Raw genomic sequence first — 19,053 nt, 5'->3', positions numbered from 1 at the left:
AAAAACGCGGGGCCCCCCCCAGCCATAAAACCTATAATTTATGGTATCCAGCAGGCACTACTGGAATGGGACTTTTCCAGCACTAAAAACCAATGAAGGTTGCGATGACAGAGGCCCGTTATGGACTGGGACGCCTTATGACAAAGTCCCCTGAGAGCTGGTATGGCCGGACAAAGAGCTTGGCCACCAGATGCACCCCAGTAAATGCACCTTCTGGATGGCAGAGACCAGAGACAGTATTCTCACTGGACACAAAGCCAAGCTCTGAGGACATAAAACAAGATGGAAGGAAAAAACCTCATCTTTTTTTTTTTTTTTTTTTTTGATAAAGAGCCCAGAGCAGGACTTCCCTGGTGGCACAGTGGTTAAGAATCCGCCTACCAATGTAGGGGACAAGGGTTTGATTCCTGGTCCAGGAAGATCCCACGTGCCACGGAGCAACTAAGCCCGTGCGCCACAACTACTGAAGCCTGTGCGCCTAGAGCCCATGCCAAGAGAAGCCACCACGCACAGCAACAAAGACCCAACGCAGCAAAAAAAAGAACCCAGAGCAAAGTTTGTCTAAACAGATGCCGGTCTGGTGAGAACTGCTAATTCACTGGTGTGTGAGGCTGGCTTGAACAGCAGGCTCATAGGGCCTGTGCCTGTGTTCTGCCCTCTGGTTCTTCCTCGTGACAAACAACACGACAGACAGAGAGAGAAAAACAGTGACCATCTCTGGGAGGTGAAGGATGAGGATTCCCAAGTCACTAATACAAGGAACTAACCAGCTCCACAAATATTTTCTCCTGCTAATCTAAATTTAGAGACAGAGAAAGGGGAGTCTCACCACTTTCCCTCCCACCAGAACTTGCAGGCAGAGACCCAGGAGGCCGACTGGGTAAGAAATCTTATTACCTTCTGCAGTCTTTGTCAGATGCCCCCGGATCTACAGCATCCTTAGGGCGGGAAGCAGGCTCCAGCCAGCCTCCTGCCTGGCTCACCAACTGTCAGGAAGAGGGAAATTTCCCCCTCTACCCCTCTTTTGAGATTTTGTGGCTGGACTAATAATCAGATTGACACAAGACAGATTAATAGGCGAAAAGGAAACAAATTTTAATTCCTGCTCATGGAGGTCTCACAGAAATGGGACCTAAGAAGTGGCCAAAGCAGGCAGCTTTTATACTTTTTGGACAAAAAAAACAATAAATTTGTGAGGAATTGACTAGACAAAGAAACTTAGGTTTTGGGTACCCAATTATTGAAAAATATAAACAGAGTTTGGGCTTCAGGTAGTAAATTAAAGAAGTAACAAAGTTTGTTTATATAGGCTTCTTGTCCCCAAAATCCCTATCTTTGGTGATAAGGGTGTCTTTCTACCTCCAGAGATAGAAAGACACCCTTTTACATGAGACATTCATTTACTTTTACATGAGAGATTCATTTCTTGCTTTCAGGGAGACAGAAAGGAGTGTCCCCCTTGTGCTGGCCGTTTCTTAAGTAAATTTAATTCAAAATAATCAATACGACATTGAGGCACATTTTGGGGTGGCCTACCCTGAGCCCCAGCAATACCATGTAAAGAGTGACAGTGCATGGAGATGGCTATGATGTGGGCTAGGATGGGGAGGGTACAGCAACAATGGGGATGCAGTGGTGAGGTCCAGGGTTTGAGGAAATGTACAGTCCAAAGAGTGATATGCATGTGGGGAGGGCATGTGAGCTGTTGCCCCCAGGGCCCTGGTACTGGGGATTATGGGCCCATGTTTGTTTGTATCTGGAAGGCATGACATCGGCGACACTAGGGGCCCTGCACTTCAGGCCCAGAGCATTGCTGGCATTGCTGTTGGCTGAAAAAGTAGTCATAGAAGGCATGGAACCAGGGCCTGGGATCTCCTCTGAGTTGGGAAGCTGGGGAGGAGGGTGAACAGGGGATAGACAGGGAGTCCTGAGGAGAGAAGCTGATCATGGAATGAACTGTCCCCACCATGGCAGGACTGTGTGACCTTTGAGGACGTGGCCATTTACTTCTCCCAGGAGGAGTGGGGACTCCTTGATGAGGCTCAGAGACTCCTGTACTGCGATGTGATGCTGGAGAACTTTGCACTGATAGCCTCACTGGGTAAGGCTTTCACACCCACCCAGGTGTCCTCAGCTCATCTCTGCCCATCCTCTTTTCCCAAGAAGAGGCTCTTTCTGTCCCACAGCCGGACTGTGGGCACTGCTTCCTTCCCCCCCCCCGACCTTTTTTAAAAAAATAAATTTATTTATTTTATTTATTTATTTTTGGCTGCGTTGGGTCTTCATTGCTGTGTACGGGCTTTCTCTAGTTGCAGAGAGTGGAGGTTACTCTTCATTGAGGTGTGCAGGCTTCTCCTTGCAGTAGCTTCTCTTGTTGAGGAGCACGGGCTCTAGGCACGCAGGCTTCCGTAGTTGTGGCATGTGGGCTCAGTTGTTGTGGCTCGCAGGCTCAGTAGTTGTGGTGCACGGGCTTAGTTGCTCCGTGGCATGTTGGGATCTTCCCGGACCAGGGCTCGAACCCATGTCCCCTGCATTGGCAGGCGGATTCTTAACCACTGCGCCACCAGGGAAGTCCCCCTTCCCCCCTTTCTGGTATATGTGCCGTGGGTTCCAGAGCTCAGCTGTGTGCAGGGTCCCACGCTCTCCCCAAGCAGCCCCAACACCTGCTGCCCTGAAGCCTTGTGGGGAAGGGTCCCAGAAGGAAGACCAGTGGATCCCGTCTGACTCGGCCACTGCCTGCCTGGGTGATTGTCCAGATCTATGACAGTTCTGTTCTGCTCTTTTCCTTTAAAACTAACATTTCCTAAGTCCTAACTGCCAGGAATTCTAGGCACTGGTGATTACTATTTGCTATGACCACTGAGATGTTCCTGCTAGACCTCCCTTGTGTGTTCCTTTTGTAATATTTTGTTTTCTTTCCTGTGGTCTGTTGTGGGGTAGTTCACCAGGGCAAGTGCTGGCCCCTTACCTGTCCTGTCTTCCCCTTAGGACTTACATCTTTCAGGTCTCATGTAGTTGCCCAGCTGGAGATGGGGGCAGAGCCCTGGGTGCCTGACCGAGTGGACATGACGTCAGCCATGGCAAGAGGGGCATATAGAGGGCCTGGCTCAGGTAAGTGAGAGATGGGGGACCATGTGACATCACTACTGTCTTCAAATCATACCTGCCACTTTTCTCGTGTTCATCGTTGTTTTGGTGCCAAAGCCTTATATCTCTTCTACCTTTCCTTTCCTGTTCTTGACACATTGCCTACTTGTCATTTCTGCTTTGACTTGGGGCCCCTGGCTGTGTCCCTCACTGTTTCCATAGCTCCCTCTGCAGCACTCTCCAGTGTGGACCTGCACTTAATATATTATGAGATGTACACATTTCCTCTTATAGTCCTTGAACACCAGCTAGCCAGTTGCAATCAGATTTTCCCAGGCCTGGACACATCCTTCTGCACAGTCCTCATGGGTTACCAGCAGCCAGGGCTCCCCTGAAAAGCCTTTGTAGAGAAGTGAGGAGGAGACCTGCCTTTCCACCTGATACTGTGCACATCTTTGTGTCCTTGCTCCTGGTAAGGCCTCCCCTATTTCGTGACCTTACCAGGCACAGCACATCAGAGAAGACCATTCCTTATCCTGACCTCAGGCCTTTCATCTTGCCAATAACCCCATGAACTCATTCCTGGATCAGACTTGCATTTGTGATTGGGTTGTCACCAGCATTTTTCTACTTTCAGATTTTTGCCATGGAACAGAGGGTGAGGAGTCACCTGCTGAGCTTAGTGTTTCTGTAGAAGTGTCACAGGACATGAATCCCAAGGTGGTTCCATCCACCCAGAAAGGCTACCCCTGTGACCTGTGTGGCCTACACCTGAAAGACATTGTGCACCCGGCTGAACACCAGGCAACACATCCCTGGCAGAAACCACATGTGTGTGAGGCATACAGGAGAGAGTTCAAGTTCAATGCCAACCTTCACCAACCACAGATGCAGCAGAACGTGGACAAGCCTATCGCAAGGAACGAAGGCAGCACCTCGCTTGTGAAGAGCTGCAGAGATGACACATCAAAGAAACCTTTCACACTGAGGGAGGGTGGGAAGGCCTTTGTGTCCAGATGTGGTTTTCTCCAGCACCAGGTCACTCCCTGTGTAGTGGAGCCACACCACAGCCCCGAAGGCGTGGTGGATTTTCCCGCTATGCAATTCCGTAAGAAGTGCAGTGAATTTCAGAACGCTCTCAGTGACAAATCCTCACTTGTTCAGCAGAGGACCCACACTGGAGAAAGGCCTTATGAGTGCAGCAAATGTGGGATATTCTTCAGCTACGCCGCTGGCCTCTTTCAACACCAGAGAGATCACAATCGAGGAAAACCTTATGAGTGTGGTGAATGTGGGACATTCTTTAGCCAGCAGTCCAGTCTCATCAAACATCAGAGAGTTCACACTGGTGAAAGCCCTCATGTGTGCAGCGAATGCGGGAAATTCTTTAGCCGAAGCTCCAATCTTATTCAACATAAGAGGGTGCACACTGGAGAAAAGCCTTATGAGTGCAGTGAATGTGGGAAATTCTTTAGCCAACGTTCCAACCTCATTCATCATAAGAGGGTTCATACAGGTAAAAGTGCTCATGAGTGCAGTGAGTGTGGAAAATCCTTCAACTGCAACTCCAGCCTAATTAAACATTGGAGAGTTCACACTGGAGAAAAACCTTATAAGTGCAATGAATGTGGGAAATTCTTTAGCCACTTTGATGGACTTGTTCAACATCAGATAGTTCACACTGGTGAACGACCCTATGGGTGCAGCGTTTGTGGGAAAGCCTTCAGCCGAAGCTCCGACCTCATGAAACATCAGCGAGTTCACACTGGTGAACGGCCTTATGAGTGCAGTGAATGTGGGAAACTGTTTAGCCAAAGCTCCAGCCTCAATAGCCATCGGAGACTTCACACTGGTGAACGGCCTTATCAGTGCCCTGAATGTGGGAAATTCTTTAGCCAACGCTCCAGCTTCAATAACCATCGGAGACTTCACACTGGTGAGCGGCCTTATGAGTGCCTTGAATGTGGGAAAACCTTCAGACAAAGTTCTAATCTGAGGCAGCACCAGAAAGTTCACAAACCAGATAAGCCATATAAGTGCAATGAATGTGAAAAGGCCTTCAGCCAAAGGTCTACCCTCATCCGGCATCAGAAAATTCACACCAGAGAAAGGAGTTCAGAGAATGTGCACCCTCCTTCTTCTGCACGACAGCACCCACTAGAGATTAACTCTGAGAGTGGTCTTTATGAGGGAGCTGTCAGCCAGAAGTTGAACCTTGTTCATCCAAATATCTATGCTGGAGAGATTCCCAATGGATGCTAGATATATTGGAAGCTTTCTGGAGCAAGGTTGCATTTTCTGACCACAAACTTTGCCAGAGTTTTTCTCACTGATAATGTCTCAGAAGTCATCTCAGTTCTACCCACTGGCAGGTCTCCAGAGTGTGCATCAGCCACTTTCCTGTGCTCACGAAAGACAGGCCTCTGTTTCCTCTTCCCAGGAGGGAATCATGAGTAGCCTGAGGCCATGGGAAGATGTCATTCCCTCCCCCTGTGACTGGTTTAGCTGTGGACATGACCCATCTTTGGCCATGAAGACCTGAGCTGGGTCCTACTGGCAGCTTGCAGAGGTTTCCCTTTTTCAAGGACATTTGTTTATCTTGTATGATGCTCGTGATGGATTCATCCAGCTTCCACCTTACCCATCTTAACAACTATTTACTTTACATTGCTCTGGTTTGGATGATAAGAGCCTTATTGATAAAGCCACCTTTAATCTTCTGTGTTCTGATAACTGTGGAGTGGGTTGAGAACAGAATTAAGGTCTACCAAACCAAAGGGGTCTCCAAATTTATTGCCTCAGGGAAGAGCAGGATGGCAGAGTGTAGTTTTCAGTCCAGATTTGGCCTCGTTTGTGTTGCTACCCAAGGCATCCTAGGGAAGCTTGTAGGGCTTTGTGGGCCTAATGTTGTGGTCTGAATGGCATGAATTTTTGTGAATCAGAGATTACTCTGAGGAAGGGGAGGTTGTGCAACCTCCAGTGCATCTGGAAGCAGCATGAGTTGGGCCCCTTGTTTACTGGGGATGCCTCCTATTCCTTAGCACTGTTGAGTAAACACTGCTTACCTGGCCCCTGCCAAGGAGTTATATGCCCTTGATGTCTAATGTTCCAGTATATGTCACCTACTGTAAGACTTACTGGGTCCAGTTGGCAAACAAGAGGGAATGTACCTGTTCTAAAAGTGCATCCACAAATGTTCCCTTAAATGTGACTGTGCAGGATTCAGGATTTGCAGAAGTTCTCAGGACCTCCAGACCTCTGTCCTTATGACTAAGGTCACTGGCAGAGCAAATTATCTAAAGGTTTTGTGGAATACTGCAGGCTTTCTGCATTACTCATGTCAAAGCCATTGCTGTGTTGGCAGGAAAATGGGGACTAAGAAGAAGGGAGATCCTGTACGCCAGGGATGAGGCATTTGTGACATAGCCAGCCATCTGTGCTGCCAACACATGAGGAGAGAGGTAGTAGAGTCAATATGGGGTTGCCAAATCTTCTAGTTTTCCAAAATGAGGAGATCAGATTTTTATGTGCAACAATTGCTTTTAATGCTTTGTTGAGATATAATTTTCATGGAATAATTGGCTGTATGTATTTAATGTGTACACTTTGATAAGTTTTAAAATATGTATACACTCAGGGAACCAACACCACAATTATGATAATGAACTTATCTATCACCCACAAAGCTACCTCATGCCCCTTTACTATCCCTCCTTGCCTTCCCCAGGGAACCATTACCTACATCCCAAGGAAACCATTGATTTACCTTTTTTTCACTATAGATTTGTTTGCCTTTCCTAGAATTTTATACGATTGGAATCATAAAGTATTTATACTCTATTTTTGGTCTGTTTTCTTTCATATAGCATAATCATCTTGAGAATCATCCATTCTGTGTGTATGAGTAGTTCATTCCTTTTACTGCTGAGTAGTGCTCTGTTGAATGAATACCACAGTTTTTATGCTTTTTTTTTAATTAAAAAATATCTCATAAAATACATAACATAAAATTTACTGTCTTAACCATTGTTAGGTGCACGGTTCAGCGGTATTAAGTACAGACATATTGTGCAACTATCACCATTATTCATCTCCAGAGTTCTTCACATTTTGCAAAACTGAAACTATACCCATTAAACAATAACTCCCTATTTCCCCCTTCCCCAAGCCCCTGAAAACCAATATTCTACTCTCTGTAATGGAATTTGACTACTCTAGTTATCTCATATAAATGGAGCTATATGTTGTCTTTTTGTGACTGGCTTATTTCACTTAGCATAATTTCCTTAAGTTTCATCCATGTTATAACATGTGTCAGAATTACATTACTTTTTAAGCTGAATAATATGCCATTGTATGTATATGTCATATTTTGCTTATTCATTCATCCCTCAATGGATACTTGATTTATTTCCACCTTTTGGTTATTGTAACTAATGCTGCTGTGAACTTGGGTGTACGAATCTCTCTTTGAAACCCTGCTTTCTGTTCTTTTGGGTATATACCTGAAAGTGGAATTACTGGATCATATAGTAATTATATTTTTAATTTTTTGAGAAAAAAAATTGTGTTGTGTTTCCCACAGTGGCTATACCATTTTACATTTTCAGCAAGGGTTCTAATTTTTTCACATCGTCACTAACACTTGTTTTTTCCATTTTTTGTTTGTTTGCTTGTTTGTTTGTTTTGGATAGTATCTATCTTGATGAGTATGAAGTGGTATCTTCTTGTTTTGATTTGTATTTCTGTAATGATTTATGATGATAACTACTGTTTCATGTGCTTACTGGTCATTTGTATATCTTCTTTAGGAAAATGTCTATTCAGGCCCTTTCTCCATTTTTGAATTGGATTGTTTGTGTTTTGATGTTGCTGAGTTTTAGAAATTCTATATACTGGATATTAATCTCTTATTAGGTTTATGATTTGCAGATAATTTCTCCCATTCTGTGGGTTGCCTTTTTACTATGTTGATAGTGTGTCTGATACACAAAAGTTTGAAATTTTCATGAGGTCCAAGTTGTCTTTTTTCTCTTGTTGCCCATGCCTTTGGCATCATATCCAGAAAATCATTGCCAAATCCAATGTTATGAAATTTTCCAATGTTTTCTTCTAAGAGTTTTATAGTTTTGGGTCTTACATTCAGGTCTTTGATCTATTTTGAGTTAATTTTTGTGAAAGGTGTTAGGTAAGCGTCCAGCTTCATTCTTTTGCAGGTGGATATTCAGTTTTCCCATTGATTGATTTTGTCAAAAATTATTTGACCGTATATTGGAGGGTTTATTTCTGGACTTTATTCTATTCCATTGATTTATACTTTTTTCTTTATGTCAATACCTCACTATTTACATTAATGTGGCTTTGTAATAAGTTTTGAAATTGGAAAATGTGAGTCCTGCAATATTGACCTTCTTTATCAAGATTGTTTTAGCTATTCAGGGTCCCTTGAGAATCCATATGAATTTTAGCATAGATTTTTGTTTCTGCAAAAAAAAAATAAATAAATAACTTGGATTTTGGTAGGGATTGCATGAAATCTTTAGATTGCTTTGGGTAGAATCGACATCTTAACAACATTCAGTCATCTAATCCATGAATGTGGGATGTGTTTCCATTTATTTGTCTTAATTTTTTTCAGTAATGTTTTATGGTTTTAAAATAGTTTTTACCTCCTTGGTTAAGTTACTTCTTAAGTGTTTTACTCTTATTAATGCTGTTGTAAAAGGAATTGTTTTCATAATTTTCTACTCAGATTGTTCATTGTTCGTATATAGAAATGCAACTGATTTTTCTGTGTTGGTTTTGTATCCTACTTTGTTGAATTAATTTATTAGTTCTAATAGTAATTTTGTGGAGTCTTGAGGGTTTTTTAGATTTAAGATTATTTCATCTGTAAACAAAGATAATTTTACTTATTCTTCTCCAATTTGGATGCCTTTTATTTCTTTTTCTTGCCTAACTGCTCTGGCTAGAACTTCCAGTACTATGTGGAATAGAAATGGTGAGAGTGGGCATTCTTTCCTTACTCCTGATTGAAAAGCTGTTAGTTTTTCACCATTGAATATGGCATTAGCTGTGGGTTTTTTATACATGGCTTTTATTATATTGAGGTAGTTTCCTTCTATTCCTAATTTGTTGGTAAAAGAGTGTTGAATTTTGTCAAATGCTTTTTCTGCAGCAATTGAGATGATCAAGTTGTTTTCTCCCTTTATCCTGTTAATGTGGTGTTAGATGATTTTCATATGTTGAATGATCCTTGCATTCTAGGAATAAATCCCACTTGAACACGGTGTTTAGTCCTTTTAGTATGCTGCTGAATTCTGTCTGCTAGTATTTTGCTAAGGATATTTGCATCAGTATTCATAAGGGATATAGGTCTATACTTTTCTTGTAGTATCTTTTTCTGGCGTTGATATCAAGGGAAATGAATTAATGTGTTATCCTTCAAGTTTTTGGAAAATTTTTGACAAGGATTAATGTTAATTCTTGCTTAAATGTTTGGTAAAATTCACCAATAAAGCTTTCAGGTCCATAGCTTTGTTGTTGGGAGGTTTTTGATCACTCATTCAAATGAATGAATTCATTGAATTCTCTCATTCATTTTGCTTAGTAGTTACAGTTTTATTCAGATATTCTCTTTCTTCATGGCTCTGTCCTGATAGATTTTGTGTTTCCAGGAATTTGTCTATTTCATCTAAGTTATCCACTTTTTTTTCATACACTTGTTCATAGTACTTTTGTAATCCTTTTTATTTCTGTTGAATCAGTTGTAATGTTTCCACTTCTATTTTTGTTTTTAGTAATTTATGCCTTCTTTAGTCATTCTAGCTAAAGGTTTGTCAATTTTGTTAATCTTTTTTGAAGAACCATCTTCTGGACTCATGACTTTTCTCTATTGTTTTTCTAGGTGTGCTGTGCGTTTTGTTTTCTTTCATCTCTGATTATTTTCTAATATTCTCTGTGATTTCTTCTTTGTTCCATTGATTGTTTAAGGGTATGTTGTTTAATTTCCACATATTTGTGAATTTTTCAGTTTGCCTTTTATTATCAATTTCTATCTTCATCTGGTTGAGGTTGGAGAAGATACTTTGTGTAATATCTATCTTTTAGAATCAATTAAGCCTTAATTTGTGGCATAATATGGTCTATTATGGAGATGTCCCATGCACACTTGAGAAGAATGTGTTTTCTGCTGTTGTCAAGTACAGTATTACATACATTTCTGTTAGATCTAATTGATTTATTGTGTTGTTAAGTCTTCTGTTTCCTTATTGATTTTTTTTGTCTGGTTGTTCAATCCATTATTGAGAGTAGAGTATTAAATTCTCCAACTATTACTGTAGAACTGTCTATTTACTCTTTTAATTTAACTGTCAGTTTTTGCTTCATATAATTTCTTGGTCTGTTATTAGGTGCATAAATGTTTATAATTGTTATATCTTCTTGCTGCATAGAACCTTTTATTGCTATATGAAATGTCCTTTGGCTCTTGTAACTTTTTTTTTTTTAATAAAGTCTATCTTGTCTGCTATTAGTATAGCCAACTTCACTTTCTTTAGTTATTTGCATGGAATATGTTTTTCCATCCTTTCACTCTGAACCTACTTGTGTCTTTGGATCTGTAGTCAGCATATAGTTGAGTCATTTTTATTTTTATTTTTAAAATTTATTTATTTATGGCTGCATTGGCTCTTTGTTGCTGTGCGCAGGGTTCCTCTAGTTGTGGTGAGTGGGGGCTACTCTTCATTGTGTTGTGCGGGCTCCTCATTGCAGTGGCTTCTCTTGTTGCCATGCATGGGCTCTAGGCACGTGCGCTTCAGTAGTTGTGGCTCACAGGCTCAGTAGTTGTGGCTCACGGGCTCTAGAGCTAAGGCTCTGTAGTTGTGGTGTACGGGCTTAGTTGCTCCGCCTCATGTGGGATCTTCCTGGACCAGGGCTTGAACCCGTGTCCCCTGCATTGGCAGGCAGATTCTTAACCACTGCACCACCAGGAAAGCCCTAGTTGGGTCATTTTTTAAAACTCCATTCTGTCAATCTCTGTCTTTGATTGGAGAGTTTAATCCATTTACATTTAATTACTGATAAAAAAAGGATTTACTTCTGTCATTTGCTGTTTGTTTTCTATATGCCTTATAGCTTTTTTTTGTCCCCCATTTCCTGTATTACTGTCTTCCTTTGTTTTGATTTTTTAACGTGAATATTTTAATTCCCTTCCCATTTCCTTTTGTGTATATTCTATAGCTATCTTCTTTGTAGTTATCATGTGGTTACCATCCTAAAATTATAACACTGTAATTTGAATTTATACCAGCCTAACTTCAATAACATACAAAAACTCTGCTCCTATACAGTTCCATCTCCAACCCTTTCAGTTATTGATGTCACAAAATTACATCTTTATATACTGTATATCCAAAAACAAAGAATAATTGTTTTTTAATGCATTAGTTTCTCAAATAATGTAGAAATTAATAAATGGAGTTATAAAGTTACAATAATAGTAGTTTTAAAAAATGCCCAATGCATGTACCTTTACCAGAGATCTTTATCCCTTCATACACCTTTGAGTTAGTCTAATGTCCTTTTATTTCAACGTGAAGGACTCCTTTCAGCATTTCTTTCTGGGCAGGTCTGGTGGTAACAAACTCCCTTAGATTTTGTTTATCTGGGAATTTCTTAATTCTTCCCTCCCATTTGAAAGACAATTTTGCCAGATATAGGATTCTTGTTTAACAGATTTTTTCCCTCAGCACTTTGAACATAACATACCCATTGCCTTCTGGCTTCCAAGGCTTCTGGTGAAAAATCTGTGGGTAATTTTATCGAGTATCTTTTGAATGTGACAAGTCACTTCTCCCTCATTTCTTTAAAGATTCTTTGTCTCTGTGTTTTGACAGTTTGTGATGTGCTTTGATTTGGGTCTCTGAGTTCATTCTTGGAGTTCATTGAGCCTCTGGTATGTTTATATTCATATCTTTCATCAAATTTGGGAAGTCTTCAGTCATCAATTCTTCAAGCTATCTCTCTTCCCCTTTCTTCTTCTCCTGGGACTCTTTGGTGATATTTCCATTTTTCATTTCCATTTCCATGTCTTTAGTTCTTTGACTATCTACAAGACAGTTGTTTTAAAGTCTTTGTCTAGTAGATCTGCCATCAGGTCTTTTTAAGAGACAGTTTCTGGTGATTTCTTTTTTTCCCCCTTGAATGGGCTGTGCTATCCTGTTTCTTTGTATGGCTTGTAATCTTTTGTTGAACACTAGACATTTGAATCTAATAATGTGGTAACTTTGGAAATCAGATTCTTTACCTTCCCCAAGGTTTGCCTTTTTTTAATTTATTTTTTTATACAGCAGGTTCTTATTAGTCATCAATTTTATACACATCAGTGTATACATGTCAATCCTGATCGCCCAATTCATCACACCACCACACCCACCCCCATCCTCCCCAGCCGCTTTTCCCCCTTGGTGTCCATACGTTTGTTCTCTACATCTGTGTCTCAATTTGTGCCCTGCAAGGTTTGCCATTTTTATTAAAAAAATTTTTTTAATTGTTGTAGGCTGTCTCTGCTGGTGATCAACCTGAGGTGTAAACTTAAGGTCTTCTCAGGTCTTTTCTGAGCTTGTGCCTTTACATGTGTCATGACTTTCTAAATTCCCCTGTATATGTGATTGCTTTGAAATGTCTTAGCCCTAAAAATCTGGCTTCCAAAAGGAGAAAAGAGAAAAATGAAGGGGGGAGTATGTGCTGGTGCAAATCCCCTGGAAGTTGCTTCAACTGGAGAGGGAGAGGCTTTCAACAATGTGATGACGCTTAAACAAATGTTTGCTCACTTCTGTGTCTTCACCTCTGCAGTCAGAAGCAGTAATAGATCAGAGCACAAGTCCTCAATATTTAAAGAGCAGGGTTTCACCCAGGTTCCCATCAACTGTGTGCAAGCTGCTCCAGGGACACATGCAGAACTGCCAGCCATAGGGCAAGTGTGGGGGGGATGGGTAGCTGTTACAGTGCTATGGGCTGAAACGGACCAAACTGCAATTTACTGTCTTAAGCTTTCCTCTGGAAGTTGTAAGCCTTTGAACAGACCCCAGAGTTCCAAAATAGGTATATGAGATACATTTTGTCAATACAATTGTTGTCTAGTTGGGGAGACAATTTCCTGGTGCTTCCTGCTCTACCATCCTCCCAGATTCCTTAATCAAATGCACCGCAATTTTTAAACACTTTCTTCTGTTAAATGACATACAAATTAAGCTACTATGACCATGAATGTACAGGTCTTCATATGGGCCTATGCTTTTATTTCTCTTGTGTTAATATGTAGGAATGCAATGCCTTTGTCACAGGGCAGGTGAATATTTAAAAATTTTGCAAACTGCCGAATTGTGTTCTAAAGCGGCTATACCATATGTTTCACCCAGCACTGAATAAAGAGTTCCAGTTCTTCCACATGTTCACCAGCAACTGCTATAATCAGTGTTTTTAATGTTTGCTATTCTAATAGGCATGTAGTAGTAGAATCTCATTGTGGTTTTACCTTGAATTTCTGTAATGACTCATAATTTTGAGCATTTTTTTATGTGTTTATTTGCCACCCATATATCTTCTTTGGTGAAATGTCCATTCATATCTTTTGCCTATTGTTAAAATGAACATTGGTTGATATTTCTATTTTCATTAACAGGAATACATTGAAACTGCAAAGAAATCTGTTGGAATGTCAGTCATTTATCAATGACGTCAGTAATTTATTTGCTTAATGGGGTAAAATTTTTTGAGTACTGTAAGAATATTTCCTCGCAATTCTGTGCTGTACCCAATGGAAAATGACAGACACAATACACCTTTAAGTTTAATCTGAATTATTAACATACTCTCTACTTTCTTAAATCTTCGCATGAAACAATAAATCAAGCTCTGAGTTGTAGTGTTTACCACACAGCCAATTTCAAGCTACAACATGATGTCTGTGAATGTGAAATTAGGGCAAGATGTGTAGTAGCACACCATCATATTCTGTTTCTACCATACGGGGATACATTAAATATAAATAACCTTAAAGCATGGATAATAGTAAAACGTAGTAAAATAATGAATGATGAGTTTTAAGTATCTCTTAGCTTAAAAAACTCCAGCCTTACTCAAGTCTAAACTACACATATTTAACATGTAAAATTTGATACATGTTTATACCTATGAAATTAAAGGTTTTTCTTGAGCCCTTTGTAATCTCTCCCTCTGTACTCATCCATCTGGCAGGAAACCACTGATCTGCTGTCTGTCACTACATATTTGTTTACACTTTTTTCAAAAAAATTACATTAATCTGGGAGCAGTTTAGGTAGGCAGTTAGAGTTCAATATCCACTATGAAATTCCAGGCAAGCTGTCTACTGGGGTTGTAGTCTCTGAAGACTTGCCTAAGGTTGCAAGATTCAATTCCAAGGTTTTTTCTGTTGACAGGAAGCTTCAGTTCCTTGCCACATGGGTCTCCATAGGAATGATCATGATGGATACTCTCAAATAAAGCAAGTGATCCAGGAGCAAGAGAATGCACTAAGAAGGAAACCAGTGTCTTTTATAACCTAAAATGGAGGTGATTTGCCGTCACTTTTGCTATATTATGATTCATATAGGTCAACTCTAGTAAAATGTAAGAGGGCTACACAAGAGCGAGAATACTGGAAAGTAGGAATTTGGGGGACCATCTTAGATCCCCCAACTACAATTGTATGTTTTATTGTTTTTACATTAATTTTCATATATCAAACCCTGCATTTCTTGTATAAATTACTTTTTCTTGATATGTTACTTTTTTTATATTGTTGGATTTGATTTGCTAAAATTTTGTTCAGGTTCTGCATCTCTATTAATGAAGGATATTGGTCTATGGTTTTCCTGTAATGCTTTTGTCTGGTTTTGGTATGTTACCTTCACAGAGTAAGTTGGAAAGCATGTCTTTCCAATTTTTTGGAATAGTCTGTGTAGAATTGTTATGTTTTTTTCTCTAAATGTTTAGTAGACTTCACCACTGAAGCATTTATGCCTGAAGTTTGCTTTGTGTGAAGGTTTCTAATTCCAAATTTAATTTCATAAATAGGTGTAGGGCTATACGGGTTATCTTATGTGATGACATCTGTATTGGTGTCTCTTCTCTCATTCCTGATATTGGTAATTTGTGCATTTACTGTTTTTAATTTGATAAACTCTTGGCTAGAGGTTTGTCTATTTTATTATTATTATTTAAAGATTTGTTGTTGATAGCTTTAAAATATATATATATATTACATATATATATATATTTATTATTTATTTATTTTGGCTGCACCAGGTCTTTATTGTGGCATGTGGGATCTTTGTTGTGGCATGTGGGATCTTTAGTTGCCGCATGCGAACTCTTAGTTGCAGCATGCATGCAGGATCTAGTTCCCTGACCAGGGATTGAACCCAGGACCCCTGCATTGGGAGCATGGAGTCTTACCCACTGGACCACCAGGGAAGTCCCTATTTTATTATTCTTTAAGGCTTTGGGTTTCACTGACTTTCTCTGCAGTTTATTCTGTTTACTTCATTGATTTCCATTTAGATCTTTATTATATTATTTCTTCTCCTTTCTTTGCTTTTCTCTTTTCCAATTTTTTAAATATGGAAACAGAGATCCTTTTTCTGATACCTTTTCTTTTGTTTAATGTGTTTGAAAAAAACATAAACCACCTTCACCTAGCCATCAGTCCTGACAATTTTCTTCTGTTTCCTACTAAATTATTCATACACTTATATTTTATATTTGTCGTGATCCACCTTGAGTTCCTTTTTTGTTTAAGGCATGAGGTTAGATTGATGTTAATTTCTTTTGCCTATGGATGTTCAATTGCTCCAGTATTATTTGTTGAAAAGACTTCCCTGCCTTCATTTACTTGATTTAGTTGGTTTGTCAAAAATCACTTGGTAAGTTTGGGTCTATTTCTGGATTCTCAGAATTGTTCAGAACAGTTCTATTGACCTATTTTTTAAATTTTATTTATTTATTTATTTATGGCTGCGTTGGGTCTTCATTGCTGTGTGCAGGCTTTCTCTAGTTGTGAGTGGGGGCTACTCTTTGTTGCAGCGCATGGGCTTCTATTGTGGTGGCTTCTCTTGTTGTGGAGCATGGGCTCTAGGCACTTGGGCTTCAGTTGTGGCATACAGACTCAGTAGCTGTGGCTCACAGGCTCTAGAGTGTGAGTAGTGTGGCACATGGGCTTAGTTGCTCCACGGCATGTGGGATCTTCCCAGACCAGGGCTCGAACCTGTGTCCCCTGCATTGGCAGGCAGATTCTTAACCACTGTGCCACCAGGGAAGTCCTTGACCTATGTTTTTAATCCCTGCATCAATATCACGTTATCCTATTTACTGTAGCTATATAACCCTTATCATCATGTAACCCTTAACACTAGGTAGGATGATTCCCCTCAAATGGGACCCCCTCCAACAAAGGCTCTAAAATATGTCAAATTTAAATCAACAGGCATATCTGTTAGTGCCCTCTGAGATTATTTCACTGTTGATGCCATGGCAACCTCTTCTCGTGTGTCCTGGAGTTTCTGGACCACCTATAATGGCCATAAGTTGGTCAAGAGCTTCTGAAGCAAGAAGATGCCCCTCTTGGCCTCTGCTATACAGCATTGAAACAAAATGACTGACTACATACTGAGCTCTCCTGGAAACAGAGGTTCTCACAGACCTTGAGCCTGTGACCCTTCATACCCAGCTGCCAATTAGGCATTAGGTCATGGGAACAGTACCCCACAAGGGTGGCATGGCTACTGAGACCTCCTTAAGACAAGATGGAGCCAAACCTGGACTCTCTGGTATGTTTTACCTCCAGGAGGGAGTGGTATCACCTTTCCTCAGTCCCTTGCCAGATGCCATAGTGCTGGAAGAGGTCACTCTTGCTCCAGACCCTTTGGCTACCTGGAGAGTCCCTTGGGATTAACTGAATGAACAGCAATGTGATTTCATAAACTGTACAAATAATACTATGAACCATCATAAAAATGGATGATTTTAATTGTTTTTTTTTAATCAGTGGAATGTTTCTACTTTCATTCCTTAGTCAGGATGACCCTGATAAAGGTTAGGACCTATGGATCAATATAACTGACTGAACTTCAGGCAGTCATTTTAGCACTAAATGTCCCAGCGAACAAATGGCCCAATCATTTCATTTATTACAAACTGTTGGGCCATTGCCTCCATCAAGGTAAAAAAACTCTGGGAATCTCTTGCCTCAGAGATATCCAAAATATAAATCAAAATCACATGTCTCTACATATACTAAGACCACGTGCAACCTTGCCAGGACACACCTTATTCCCTTTATTCCCTTTGGAGTTATAGACATTACTGATAAAAATCAAGGTACACATTTGAGTTCCCAGAATACACAATACTGGGTGCCTGGTAAAGCTTTTCAATAGGACTTTCATGTTTCTGATAAGTCTCACATAGCCAGTTTAACTGAGAGACATAATGGTCTGCTTGAGACAATTCAAATTCTAGTTCAGAAAATTGAGCCTAAATGTGTTTCTCTTTTGCCCCAGGCCTTAATCTATCTTTACAAATTGTCAATATTGTCCCCATTCTATAAGGACTAGAGGCCAGATTGAGGGTGCATATTCTCTGGGGACCCATTTGAACCTAAACTTCCACCAGAAAAGAAAATAAAAACAGCACATCAATTGCAGCTGTACACACTTTTGACTGTTGGTCTCATTTCTCACTGGTCTGGGTGCTTTCATTGGTCTACAATGCAGAGACTCTTTAAATAAGCCATTGTTTCAACCATTGTTTCACCATTGATAAATGGTGAGGTCTACTTGCCATCAACCTTGGCTAATACAACCCCTGTGATCCAAAGACCTTGCCAGCTTGCCTGTCACCAACCAAACCAACAACTGAGGCAAAGGGCTTATAATAACTGGACAAATTAGAGGGCCTGTCTATAGGCTATACTGGAGCTCCAACCTCTTAGCCTGGTAACACCTTAGAGCTGTGAAATCAAGACCCACACCAGCTTGAGTGGGTATCCACTTAAAGAGGATACCAAGTGTCCCCTACCAGATGATGTTGCCCCAACCCAGGAGTTCACTGGTGGAGATGACTTTGTCACCTGCACCAAAGACAACTTCACACTGGACACTAAACCTGCCACTCCAGCAGCACCCATGGATTGCCTCTCCTAAAGAAGAAATTTGACACAGGAGATCTATTGCTTTTCTTCCCTTGATATTAGGGATTCTATTATGTTTTCTAAAGCTCACCATCTGCTTAGCCCATGATCCTGGTATACTCCTTTCTCCCTGTCAACTTGTACACACCTACATTCCCATGTCAAAAGAGAAATATTACCATTCATGAATAATAATAAAATCTGCATCTTAAAACAATTCCACTTTATTCTTTTTAAAAACTGTTTTAACAGGAATTCCCTGGCAGTCCAGTGGTTAGGACTCGGTGCTTTCATTGCCAAGGGCCCGGGTTCAATCCCTGGTCAGGGAACTAAGATCCCACAAGCCACACAGTGCAGCCAGAAAAAAAAAAAACCAGAAACTGTTTGAGCTTTTCTAGGTCCTTTACTTTCCGTGTACAGTCTAGAATAAGTGTGTTTATATCAAGAAAAAATCTGTGAGATTTTGATAGGAATTGTGTCAGTGCTCTAGGTCACTTAAGAAACAATTGACATTTTTACTATGTTCATCCAATCCATAAATGCCGTATGTTTGTCCATTTATTCAGATCTCTTTGATATGTTTCCTTAGGTTTTGTAAATTTCAGCATACATATCCTGCATTTGTTTTGTTAGATTTCTACCCAAGTATTTTGAGTCTCTGGAGTGACTGCCAATGGGACTACATTTTTTATTTCAATGTCCTCATGTTTGTTGTTAGTATATGGAGATGTTATTAATTTTTGTGTGTTGATCCT

The 19,053-nt window shown here is 40.4% G+C and overlaps 1 protein-coding gene across 1 annotated transcript in view; it reads left to right on the top strand.

Moving 5' to 3' along the window:
- Positions 1 to 19,053, top strand: part of ZNF792 (zinc finger protein 792) — a 71,020-nt gene that overhangs the window by 9,132 nt on the left and 42,835 nt on the right. Inside the window, exons 2-4 of the mRNA XM_007471094.1 lie at positions 1,975 to 2,101; positions 2,989 to 3,111; positions 3,725 to 5,344. Coding sequence (XP_007471156.1) covers positions 1,975 to 2,101; positions 2,989 to 3,111; positions 3,725 to 5,344 — 1,870 coding nt within the window. The remainder of the gene's footprint in view (positions 1 to 1,974; positions 2,102 to 2,988; positions 3,112 to 3,724; positions 5,345 to 19,053) is intronic.

This window comes from Lipotes vexillifer, unplaced genomic scaffold, assembly GCF_000442215.2.
Source record: "Lipotes vexillifer unplaced genomic scaffold, Lipotes_vexillifer_v1.1 scaffold182, whole genome shotgun sequence".
Lineage (NCBI taxonomy): Eukaryota > Metazoa > Chordata > Mammalia > Artiodactyla > Lipotidae > Lipotes > Lipotes vexillifer.
Note: the sequence above shows the minus strand (reverse complement) of the source record. Positions and strands in the feature narration are given on the sequence as shown.